This window comes from Vulpes vulpes, chromosome 11, assembly GCF_048418805.1.
Source record: "Vulpes vulpes isolate BD-2025 chromosome 11, VulVul3, whole genome shotgun sequence".
NCBI classification, from domain to species: Eukaryota; Metazoa; Chordata; class Mammalia; order Carnivora; family Canidae; genus Vulpes; species Vulpes vulpes.
The window spans coordinates 83556487-83570084 of NC_132790.1; the positions used below are offsets into that span (position 1 = coordinate 83556487).

General features: G+C 32.9%; 1 protein-coding gene across 3 annotated transcripts in view; it reads right to left on the reverse strand.

Moving 5' to 3' along the window:
* Positions 1 to 13598, reverse strand: part of STAG1 (STAG1 cohesin complex component) — a 401472-nt gene that overhangs the window by 168723 nt on the left and 219151 nt on the right. For all 3 annotated transcript variants that reach the window (XM_026015434.2, XM_072726920.1, XM_072726921.1), the window contains one exon: positions 2935 to 3139. In XM_026015434.2, coding sequence (XP_025871219.1) covers positions 2935 to 3139 — 205 coding nt within the window. The remainder of the gene's footprint in view (positions 1 to 2934; positions 3140 to 13598) is intronic.

Genomic DNA, 13598 nt, shown 5'->3' on the forward strand with positions numbered 1-13598 from the left:
TTGACAGAAAGAATTCTAAGAAAAGGGGAAACATGGTTTACTTCCAAAGGAAAAATGAGACTACTGTTAACTGTAGAATAAACAGACCTAAACAACTACCGAATGATGAAAATTTTTAATAAAAATATGATTAAAGTATACAATTAAAAACAATGCATAAACACTGATAATAGGGACACATATTAAACTGAATAAGCAAATGAGTTATTTGGAAGATCAATTAAAAGTACTACTGATAGGACCACTCTGATGACTCATGAAGCTCTGGAACTCATCGCATCTGTACCCTACAGAATAACTAACCTGATTGTCTCTCTTCTCAGCTAAGATATAAGCAATGTCAAGGAGCATTTTATTCCAAAGCCGATAATCATATCTGGCCATAACTGCCTTGTAACTGTCCATGCACATAGTCTTTGAAGCAGAGGATTAAATGTTCCTGCCCATTTTATCTAGTCCCCAAGACTCGTCCTGCAAAGTGAATAAAAATGATTATCTTTTAATCTACCCCTTGCATACATATCATTAAAAAGAGAGAGAGAGAGAGAAAAGATGAGAACAACAACAACAAAAAATTCCTTAAAAATATGGATAATTTATTATCCAGTCAGGTCTTAAGTTCTCAGCAAGATCTCTGTGCTTTGTTAAAGGTGACTGACAAGTCCTACATTTTATGAAACTGAGTCTTGAAAGATATAATAACTGTAGACATAGCAAGTATAGTAATATTTTGAAGTAAATTTGAGAATCACTTGAGAAATGTTTCCACTTTTTAAAAGATCAGTATAAACATGTTGATTTCCTTCCATTTTTCTTGATATGTGATCTAAAAAAATAATTTCAAATTCAAATAGGCTAGATGATGATATACAAAGCAGTTTAAAAAGCTATCATGAACACTGATAAACTGTGGGGAAAAAAAGGCAGAAAAATACTGGAAGGAGGAAGCTACTCAAAAGGGATAAAAGGAAAGCTACAATTAAAATATATTTAAGTATATGTAAAATAAGCGTATATAGATTGCCAGAAGATAAATATAGGGAAAACAACACAACAATAAAAGTCAGTGAAAATGGGCCAATGGAAAGGAGAGGTGAAATGGACTATTATAAAATCAGTAAAATACAGTAATACTTCATTTACATGACAGTGGAGGACAAATGCAAAAGAATCTTAGAGTGCATTTTTCAGGAAAGACATTTTAAAAGTAAAAATATTCTACTTATTTCTACAATATGTTATTCTTTCTTGTGCATTTACTATCCATCTGACAACCAGCTAAATGGGCATTACTGTACATAGAGGAAAATAAGTTGAAAACTCAATGGAATATATGAAGAAAAAGAAAAAAGCAACTCAAATGGAGAAGATACTAAAAAAGTCATGAAATTAGAAAGAAAAAATTGTGTAATTTTTAGATAATTTAAAATAATAGTGTATTTGCAATACCTTTTAAAGAATCTTGGGTACAAGATCTCTTTTCTTCCTAATAACGAGCAAGAAGATACTCTCAAAACACAGAATTTAAACTGTTTGATGTTTGTTCTGTATAGGAACTTTTTCAGCAATAAACTTTTTATTTTACCTTTTGAAAAAGATAAAATTGGGTAGATCTTCCTCTTTTCCTAATACTAAGGAAAATGTTACTCTTGATAATGTGATTCATGTTTATTTTACATAGACATGTAACTAAGAAGATAATGGATAGGAATATGGATTAAATAAGGGGAAAAAAGGAAATGAAAAAAGTGGAATGGAAGAAAACATGAATGACCATAGGTAATATTATCATATTGGCTTCAGGCAGCAGATTAAGCCAGAAAATGATAAGATTTTTAAACCACCGGTTATCAATGTGTATTCCCCAAAATATCAGGAAACCTAAAATCTGTTAGACTCTGGAGGTAAGGCCATGTAATCTGTTTCAATAAGCCCTGCAGATAATTCTGGTACTTGCAAAAGTTTGAGAACCAAAGATTTAAATATATTTGATAAATGAGAAATTTAATTTAAATGCAAAATGAAATACGATTAATGAAATTAAATCTGGTAGTCATTGTAATGTGTAAGATGAATACAAAGTTACTGCTACTAAAAAGGATGTATTCTGGGAGTATTTACACAAATGTGCATGTATACACGTGTGTGCTTGCTCTACATCACAGATGAAAAAGAACAGTCATTTTCGGTAAGCACAGTTAAAGCAGTTGAGGGAAACCAGAACAATAGCTAAGTTATTGAAATTGACTTGTTATGGAGAAACAAGGAAAAAATACATATACTTGGCTGAGAAGTTCTCTAGATAATTCCAAAATGAAATAATAGTGAAAACTAATCTGTCAATTCTTCAGATTATCTAGCCTATCTAAATGAACTGATTTCAGAGATATTACATCGAGATAAACTTAGGTTATTATTACATCAGTAGGAATAGGAATAATGTTGCTATGTAGCAATTGTAAGTAGGTAGAATTGTTTCAAATATATAAACAAATAAATACTTATACATTTATTTATAATAATGAGCAATAAAACAATATAATAAAGTGAAAAAAACACCACTATGAATTTAGAATTTCAACTACTCATTTTGGGGTTTACCGAAGAATATGGTCTAGTGGACTCCTAAAATCTCTTGGATTATAATATAATGATGTATTAAAATTATTAAACATTAAGAGAGAGATTTGCTGAAATTTGCCAGAAATTTTCAGGTTTCATTCTCAGGCCATAAAATGCCAGTTATCAAAATAGTCATACATCTTACCTAAACAGATAACACAAGCCATTCAGATGAATTTGGGGGAGGGGAGGGATGGTATTTTTCAAGAGCACAGTAAAATTAAATTAATATTTAATCTAAATACATTTTAAGTGCAATAGAACATATTTAACAAAACTAAATAAAACAGAAATAAAACATTGGTTACTTACCAGCAAGGGTACTTGTATGCCTAAAAGCTCTGACCTGGGAGTCTGACAAACCAGTCAAAAGGGAGATTACTGTGTCCATCATATACTCATCATAAATTATGCTATACTGACACTGTCGAATCAGGACTCCAATAAATTCACAGAAGTTTGAACGAAACTTTTTCCATTGAGGTCCAGGCATGGTAAGGGGATAATCACCACTGTCCTAAAAGGAATAAAAAGAACATATTAAATTTGACATATGATATCAATTTGAATAAAGCTTTTTTCCCTACCTACAAAGTAACTTTTTTTTTTTTCAAAAGTAGATGTGGATATTGCAGGTGACTTACATAAGTACACGGATAGTTTTGTATCTATTGTTTCTTTTTATCTTCCACAATAATAAATAATTCATGCAGTGCGCATAATTATTATTTAGAACCAAGTATTTAATTCATTATTTTAAGCCAACATTCAAAAAAGAACGGTTCCGATGTTGTTACACTTGGGTCCTAGTTGAGATACTTTGAAGTATAAACAACAACAACAAAAAATTAAAGAAGTTTAGACTAGAAAAGATATTTGCTACTGAATTCAGATCAAACTAATCAGCATCTTTCATTTATTTAAAATAGAATTTTTAAGAACTGAAAATTTCAAAAGTGTATTTCATTATGAAATACAAAAATAGTATTTTGTATCTGAAACTGCAACTCTATTTCTTCCAATTTTATGAAAAATGTCCTATTAATTTTCTTTTATAGAGCAGATTTATTAACTTTTCAAAGAAAAGAAATCTAATATGGGTTCTTGGTATTATCAGATTGTATCATTTTGTTTAAGCATGAAACTGGATAGGGTAATGGGGTGATGGGCAGTAAGATGGCTACTTGATGTAATGAGCACTGAGTATTACATGCAACAGATGAAACACTAAATTCTACCCTGAAATCATTAATACGCTACGTTAACTAACTTGAATTTAAATTAAAAACAAAAACATAACATGAAACTGATATTGAATCCAACTGGTTAGAGGTGCCCTACTCTAGACTAAAACATCTTGGTAGAAAAATATAAATTGACAAAGCATTGAGAGATTCTTTGAAAATGGTATCTGAATATTCCCAATTTATCGCTATTTGCTTTCTCTAGACCAAAGTGCTTCAAAGAAATTAGATATGAGTAAAGGCTTGGGCTGTGTTGATATCTCAGGAAAGAGAACGAGTATGATACTTAGAATAGCAGGAATAGAAATCAGAAATAAGTAAGAGTTTACTTAGCACTTGGTCAAATACCTGAAAAGGAAGTCAAAATTTTGGTGCTATATGAGTGTTAGGGAGTTAACTAAGCCTCAAGAAGATCAAAAAGGAACTGAAGGGGCTGGCTGAATCTTCCTAAGTCCTTGAAAGTGGGAGTGTCAGGAGTAGACTGGAGAGGGTAAAAGAGTGGAAATGTGAGATGCTTCTCAAAGGTATCTCAACAGGCTGCTGTTGCTTCTGTATCATAAAAGCTCATAAGGGTAGAACTTCTCTTGCTTTATATCAACTGTGAGATTCAGTCATTTAATGCTCAACAACAAAGAATATCATTTATCTCAATAATCTATCGAGAAGCGCCTAGGCGGCTTAGTTGGTTATGCATCTGCCTTCACTCAGGTCATGGTCCCATCAAGCCCTGCATTGGGCTCCCTACTCAGTGGAGAGCCTGCTTCTCCCTCTCCCTCTGAAACTCCCCCTGCTTGTACACACCCTCTCTGTCAAATAAATAAATAAAATCTCTAAAAAAAATAGATAAATAATCCATCTACACAAGCCCAACAGCAAGCAAGAGGAAGGGCAGGAAAATAAGCATTTACAAATATATAATAAAAAACTAAGTATACTTCAAAGGATTCAAATGTAGCACAAAACAAATCAAAATTTAAAAACAAACAAACAAAAAACCTTGGGACGCCTGGGTGGCTCAGCAGTTGAGCGTCAGCCTTCGGCCCAGGGCGTGATCCTGGAGTCTTGGGATTGAGTCCATGCACCCTGCATGGAGCCTGCATCTCTCTCTCTGCCTATGTCTGCCTCTCTCTCTGTGTCTCTCATGAATAAATAAAATCTTAAAAAAATAAATAAATAAAATTTAAAAATTAAAAAAACCTCTAGGGAACTAAAATATTTTATTTACTGATTTATAATTCACATATAACATTGTATTAGTTTCAGATATACAACATAATGATTCCAGATTTGCATATACTGTGAAATGATCACAATAAGTCTAATTAATATCTGTCACCACACAGTTACAGAAAGTCATTGATTTTTTTCTTGTGATTAGAACTTTTAAGAGCAACTCTCTTAGCAATTTTCACATATGCAAAACAGCATTAACTATAGTTATCATGCTATACATTATATTCCTATGACTTACATATTTTATAACTGGAAGTTTGTATCTTTTCACCCCTTTGCCTGCCCCCAAACCTCCTACCAGTGGCAATTACTAATCTGTTCTATCTATGAGTTTGTGGGGGGGGGGGGGGGGTGCCTTTTTTTTTGATTCCCCAAATAAGTGAAAGCATATGGTATTTGTCCTTTTTTGTCTTATTTCACTTAACATAATACCATCAAGGTCCAACCATGTTGTCACAATGGCAAGATTTCCTTTCTTTTTTAACAGCTGAATAATATTCTTTTGTATATATTATTCATATATATACATATATATATTCTGTTGTATCATATATATATATATATATATATATATATATATATATATATATATATGCCACATTTTCTTTAACCACTCATCCAGTGATGAACACTTAGGTTGTTTCTACATCTTAGGTAATATGCAATGAACATGGAACTGCATATATCTAATATTTTCTTTCATATTTAAACAATTCAGTTAATGAATTGAAGGAAAGAACAGTACTACTAATGATAAGAGATACATTAGTAGCCTGGAAAATAATATGCAAGAAATATATGAGAAAAAAACTTGTAACTTGCTAGGTAGGGCTTCTGGAAAAGCCTTTTAAAATGGCCAGACTAAACAAGTATGATTTCTTTAGTCTTTGTCACTTCCTCTCTCAGTGACCTAGAACTCATGTGTAGTCCTGGATGCTCAACAGCAATTTTACACCACAAAAGGACAAGAATGCAGATAAAAAATGATGGATGGAAAAAGTCTAGGTCTTTGCTCTGCTGAGATGCAGTACCAACCATGTTTTGTCTACTCTGAGATTTATTTTGCTAAGACAAATTTACTCCTGTGAATTCAAGCCATTGTTGGTCAGATTTTCTGCTACTCACAGATAATTTCAGTCCTACTGTTATAGTAGCAATACAAGCAGTGAGGAAAAATAAATTATTCAGTAAATGATTTTGATACAACTGGCAGTTCATTAGAAAGAAAATTAGATTGCACCTTACCCCAAAATTAATTCCTAATGAATCAAAACACTTAAAAATATTCAGCAAAGAAGTAGCAGAAAACATGGGAAATATTCTCAAGGTGAAGAAGTCTTTTACTAAGTACAATACAAAAACCAGAAGTCATAGAAGACTAACAGATTGACCTACATAAAAAGTAATTTTTGTATTTAAATAAAATTAAAAGCAAAGTCAAAAGCCTAACAATAGGGTTTGGCTTCCACTTAGAATGTAGTAGGCTATCAACAATGAGAAATAGCTGAATCCACACACACACACAAAGAGAACTTTTCTTGAGCCCATCTTGAGCTGAATTAACTATAATTTCTAAAGAGTAAGCCTCTCCAAGAAGAGGTGAAGTAAACAAGCTCTATTGTTTGTGGCAGAGCCTAAGAGGAAAAGGTCTCCACAAAAAATGGGTAAGAAATGAACTTAAAATTTTAATGAACTGTCAAAGATGAAGTGCGGGCTAGTCTGTCAAAGTGTGGACTAGTTTGTCAGCGTGGAAGGACAAGAAGTTTGCACTCATTCAAAAGCTCTTTTACACATGTCTCAATTGGGTATTTAAAACAAATTCTGAGAACGGAGAGCATCTCACATGGTGGTGTAACTCTGCAGGGCAAGATCTTCACTTGCTGGGGGAAAGGTAACAACAGTCTAGCTCACATCTCCAGACTTTTGTCTCCTGCAAATTAAAAGACTTAATCTGATGGAGATGGGTCAGTAAACTAAGTCACCACCACAACACAGGCAAAGGCCCACTGCAGCTACGAGAAGGTGAAAGAAAAAATCCTTCCCCTGGAAGCAAGAAAAAGACAAAACATTGTCCTGGACCCTGAATCCTAATACTAATATCAAACAGAGATCTGCTAGCTTTGGGAGAGACGGAAAACTCTACCTGAAACCAACCACAGACATAATGGCCAGGAAAGCTGAGAAGGTCCCTCAGGGGCTCCAGGCACAAAAACCATGCTTAAGACTTAGCAGTAGGACAATGAAGAATCACCCTCATTATATAAGTACTAGGCCATAAGCAACACCACTTGAAAGACGGGCAGGAGCATGGAGTAGGAATGGTCTCTGCCACACAAGAACAGAGAGAGCTGAGAGTGCAACACGAACACTGAAAAAACCCCTCTGGGTATCCTATGAACAAGACAAAAGTAGCCTACAACTAGAGGAATCTGAACTGGAATCTCACTAAAGACAATGACATCAACAACAGAACACAAAACTAGCTCAATTCCTAACTAAACCGACCTTTTGTCCTTTTACATTTTTGCACCACATGGAAATACTCTGATTAAAAGGAAAAATCTCTATGGGGCACCTGGGTGGCTCAGTCAGTTGAGCAACCAACTCTTGATTTGGTTCAGGTCATGATCTCAAGGTCTTGAGATCTAACCCCAGCCCACCTCAGGTTCCTTGATCAGTGAGGAGTATGCTTGAGATTCTCTCTCTCCCTCTCTGTCCCTCCTGCTCACACTCATGTGCACACATGCATGCACTCTCTCTAAAATAAATAAACCATGGGGCATCTCAGTGGCTCAGTGGTTGAGTGTCTGCCTTTGGCTCAGGGCATGATCCTGGGCCCTGGGATCAAGTCCCACATCAGGCTACCCACAGGAAGCCTGCTTCTCCTGCCTATGTCTCTGCCTCTTTCTGTGTGTCTCTCATGAATAAATAAATAAAATCTAAAATAAATAAAAAATAAAATAAATAAGCCTTTTTTAAAAAAGGGAAGAAACTCTTAAAAAAAATCTTAGGGTGCATAGGTGGCTCACTGGTTGAGTGTCTGCCGTCAGCTCAGGTTGTGATCCCGGGGTCCTGAGACCCAGTCCCATATCAGGCTCCCCATGGGAAGCCTGCTTCTCCCTCTGACTGTATCTCTGCCTCTCTCTGTGTCTTTCATAAATAAATAAATAAAATCTTTTAAAAGGGGAGTGGGGAGAAAAAAAAATCTCCTGTATCTACTTCAAAAAGCAGTTTCCTGCTTTACTCTAATACCAGTTATAAATTTCTATTTGTTAGACACATTCTACATGTCAAGTAAAAAGAACGGTACAGTGGGACACCTGGGTGGTGGAGTTAGTTAAGCAGCTGACTCCTTGTTTCAGTTCAGGTCAGATATCAGGGTGATAGGGCTCCATTCTAAGCACTGAGTCTGCTTCAAATTTCTCTCTCCCTCTGCCTCTTCTGCTTGTGTGCTCTCTCAAATAAATAAATAAATCTTAAAAAAAAAAAAAAAACTGTCTAGTTAATGAAGGGCAATGGGATATTGAAAACTAACTTCTTTCACAAAACAGTAATTTCTTTTTTTTTTTTTAGGAGAGCTAAGAAAACAATATAATGATACCAAAATAAAGATAATCAAATAGCCTAAATAATCAATTGTCCATAACTAATACTTAAATTCTTTGAGCGCAGTCTTACCATAATGCTTTGCCCAACGAATTTATTGAATAAACAAACGCAAAGGTAAATCATATCAAATAAACAGGTATAGAAAGGCAGAGAGAAGCTCAGAGTGGGAAGAATATCAGGCAGAAATCTGCAAGGATAATACAGAGCAAACAAAAAAGGTCCAGTAAGAAAGCAATTTCTCCAAATACATTCAGATGAATACAAGGGGAGAAATTCTCATGTACAAGATATAACTAGCATTTATATGGCATATACTTTTCAAATCCATAATTTTGCATTATTTATATACTGTGGTAACTACTAGTTATGTATGAAGATGAGAAAAATAAGATCTTAAACACCCTGTCCTAGATCACAAAGCTACAGGATTCTGGTCCTGGGATTTTAAGTCCATGTATTCTTAACTGTCAGGAAAAAGTTAAATGACACCATGAGGGAAAAAAAAAATCTAGGATACTTTACAGGATAACTAGGTTGCTGTCAACCAAAAGTTAATGTCATGCAAAGGAAAAACTGTGGAGGAAGTATTTTATATTTTGAAAAAGTACTGACAATAAAACAATCAAATGCAATCAATATATAAATCAACATGCTTTAGCCACACTGGCTTCTTTGTTGTCTAATATCCTAGGTATGTTTCTATCTCAAGGCCATTTGTGCAGTTTAAATTTTCTCTTCCCCTAGATATACACATGATTCTCAATTACTTCCTTCAAGTGTTCACTTAAGGTCACATTCTTAGAGAGGTTTTCCTGACCATCCTATGTAAAATCATCCTTCCATTCCCAATCTCTTCCTCCTTCTCTACTTTATTTTTCTAATATAGCATTTACTGTCATTTATCATATTTATCATACTACAATATTTTGTCTAGGTATTTTATTCACTGGCTTTCTCTCCCAACTAAAACGTAAATTCCATGAGGGAAGGGATTTTTGGTTATTCATTGCTATGTCCTCAAATGCTTAGAATGTTTAACAGGCACTCAACTATTTCTTCAAACAAGGAATGAATCACCATAAAAATGATACTGTCAATATGGGACAAAAATAATGGGAAGGATGATATCTAAATGATCCCTATATTATTCTCCTTCATCTATCATAAATGTTGACAATCTATGTTTCCTTAGCCACAAATAGAAATGAGGAGAATATGTAAAGTCAAAGCAGCAGTGAGACTGCCAATCAGTCCTTTTAAATATGTTCTGCCCTAAAGTGGCATCAAATAACAGTTATGGAGTACCTCCAAATGTCTGGTCCCTACTCATCCATGAGTCCTCACAAACATTTCATTAAGAGCAGTAAATGATTTATCAGTAAGAAAAGGTTACAAAATTCAAGATAATGATTACCTCTCAGGAGAAGGATTGGAATGGGAGCGTGGAGGAACACATAGGTATTGCAGTAGTATTTCACTGGTATTTGAGTTCTTAAGTTGGAGAAGTCAGATTTACATACCTTCTATATATATGTTACATGTATTCTCTGTGTGTATCAAATGGCACATAATTTTTTTAAAAAGAGTATATTAAAGTATTTCAAACTACCAAATTTATATCCTTGAGGATACCAAGTTTCTGAAATCACTAGGAGAAATTCCAAATTCTGGAGTACCATTATCTAAATTATCACAATGTTATAGTTAGTATTTATGATGTAAAATCATATTTACGCATTTATATATCACAGTTTTTCATTTTTATTTTCTCTCAAAAAGAATGCATAAGAACTGTGTGTCAAACAAACAAAGAAAATGGTATTACTTATCCTTGGAAAGATCCAGTGGAAAACAGAAAACATTTTTATAAAACAAAGCTCTGAGTGAGCTAAATAAAATGTATTATTAACTATATTGTTTGAACTTCTGTTTTTAAATTTAAAAAGTCATAAAGATTAATTATTTAGATAGATTATTTTGGCTGACTTCCATAAGGCAAACGAGAAAATATTCTTTACTATCAGACCTCTGCTAATTGAGTCTAAGATAATTCTCAATTCTGACAAACCTCAGCCTTAAAGTATTAGGAAATTGAACTTGCATACATACACCAATTAAAGAAATTATGTAAAAATACATCTGGAAAAAAAACTTCCACAAGTGAATGCTATAAAAATTTGTAGTATTTTTCAAACCCCTCTCTTATCTCTTTATCTCCAGCATTTATCTTGGGCACTGTCTAGTACACCTAGGAGAACAATGGTTTTGGGGTGGTTTATTTTTAAGTATTAAATACAATATTTTAGTCTAATTTCTCTAGCTTCGTACCTCAGTTTTCTGCTATATATCCTAAACTCTATCTTCCCTATAAACTCCTTCCTGGTTTTTCTGGTGAACTTCTATTCATCTTTAAAAACTTAGTTTTAGGACTAAGTAACTTGTAAAGCTCTCACATCTCAGATAATTACCTCATCCTCTGGGATCTCACGGGGTCTTTTATTTCTCAACTACTGAACTTCTCAAAGTATTACTGCTATTAGTTCATAAAGCTCTTTCCCCATTTAGGACACGAAATCATTTTCTAGAGCTATATAACCTTGTTAATCTCTAAATATATAGTTCTTAAGAAAATGTCAAACAGTAAGTGTTCAAAAAATATTTACTGAATAAATACAAAAATAAATCCTGTATAAATAAGTTTGAAAGACTAAATAGTTCATTTGACAGTGGTTAAAATAAAAAGTTATACCTAAAATCAATAATAGAGAATACCTAGCTTTAGCTAGATAATTTAAAAGATCTTAATGATTAGCAAATATAAATAGAATTCATTTATATCATCATAAAATCATGCTTTATAGATATATTTTAAAACTGAAAAATAAAAATCTTGAAATGATCAGGGTATAGCTATAACCTAAATATACAGTTCATCATATCTAATCAAAATCAGATGGGGATTTAAACCAGTATCCATTGATAAAAATGTTACTGTTGGCTTATGAGTATCTCATTTACGCATTTCTCATAAGGAGAGATGTCTCAAATAATATACCTGAATGGGCTAAATCCAAAAAGATTCAACATATGTCAATAGAATATAACTGGTCCTTTCAAAAAGATACTAATTTAATTCCATAACTTATTTGGTTGGCCATAAGACATCTGGTAACAAAAATAGCCAGAAGTGTATTATATGATTGAAGGTGTCTAAGTGGAGTCTAAGTGTAAACAGTACAATTATTACTTGAGTGATTTTCTCCGAGTTACTTCAGATTACAGACTTATATTGTATACTAGGCACAACAGGGTTGTAGTTATGAATATGAACTCAGGAACCAGATGTTCTGGGTGTCATTCCTGACTTTATCATTTACTAGTTGTGTGATCTCAGGCAACTTCCTTAATCCCTTTTGCCTCCATTTTCTCATCTGTAAAATGGAGATAACAGTAATATATAAGACCTACTTCATAAAATTAGATATGTGTAAAGAACATACAGTGCCAAGCACACAGTACACATAAGTATTTGCTATTATTACCATTCAACAGGTTTCCTCTGGTCTCCAATATTTTGCACTACAAAGTTCACAGGTGTATTATTTCCTATTTTGTACCTTTTCACATTACAAATGATTACAATCTCTTGAGTCTTCATGAGTTTTTCTATGTGATTATTCTTTTTTCTTTTCAGCACTTCTTACTCCCAACTTTGCTTCCTTTCTTTAATATTCTTGTTTGCCTTCCTCAATTATGAAGTGGCTTCCAAAGTGATATGTACAACACCAACTGAGTGGTGTACTGCAAGAAAATATTAAAACTTCTCTTTATTTTTAATTAAATTAAGAAATAAATTATTACTAATATTTAGTATATAAAATAAGCTTTGTAGGCCCTCAATAGGTTAATATTTCAGATTGTATTGTATCTGAGGTATTTTAAGAGAGTAAGAAGAGCTCAATGCTCAAGGGTGTTGGTAAGTGTATGCATTTAATCTATAAATAAGTATATGCTGCAAATTACACTATAAGTGTAATTTAATAAATATTATAAATATAAATAAATGGAATATGATAATATAATGATTTATATTTTTATTTTATTTATTATTTGATCTGATTACCAAAGATAGAAGGAAAAAAAAAAACCTTTGTCTATTTTTATTTATCACATATTTAAAAAATAAGACAATTCAAACTAAGAAAGTCTGAAACGATCACCAGGCAGCTACTCCTTAAGCACTCTACCGACAAGATAACAATTCTAGCCTTCTGAGAAGGAGCATAGGGAAGATGAAGAGGAGACGAGAATAATTGTTTAGCTTTATCATAGGTATTCACTATTATTAAGACAATAGGCTGAAAAATATTTTATTATGGAATATAAAATTTTTAAAAATTTAGACTTTAATTTGAGACTAGAAGTAATTTGAGTTTTCTTCCACCATATCCTTGGCATTTCATTTATATTTTTTCCATTTGTATAATACTTAATCATTTTTACATTTCTTAAAATTTTTAATCTTTTAACTAATAAATGCTCAAATGGATAAACAAATGAGAAGTTCTATACTTAAGTCTACGTAAACAAATTCATAGAAATGCATATGGTTAGAAACAAGAAGAGAAAAAAGCCATTGGGTAAGTTGTAATCATTATAGAAGAGCACAGTGTAAAAAATTCTGTAATTGTGAGCAATACAAAATAACATAGACAAGAATTAAAGGCACTACGTGAATACATTAATTGTACTGTGTTGCAAAATATCGCTATCTAGATGTCCCATTTCAATGCATGAAAACTATGCAAAGTGACCTTTGGAAAACATACTTAAGAGTTTACATTTGAAGATGTGACTCTAATAACCTGGGGAAGAAATGCTACTACATTT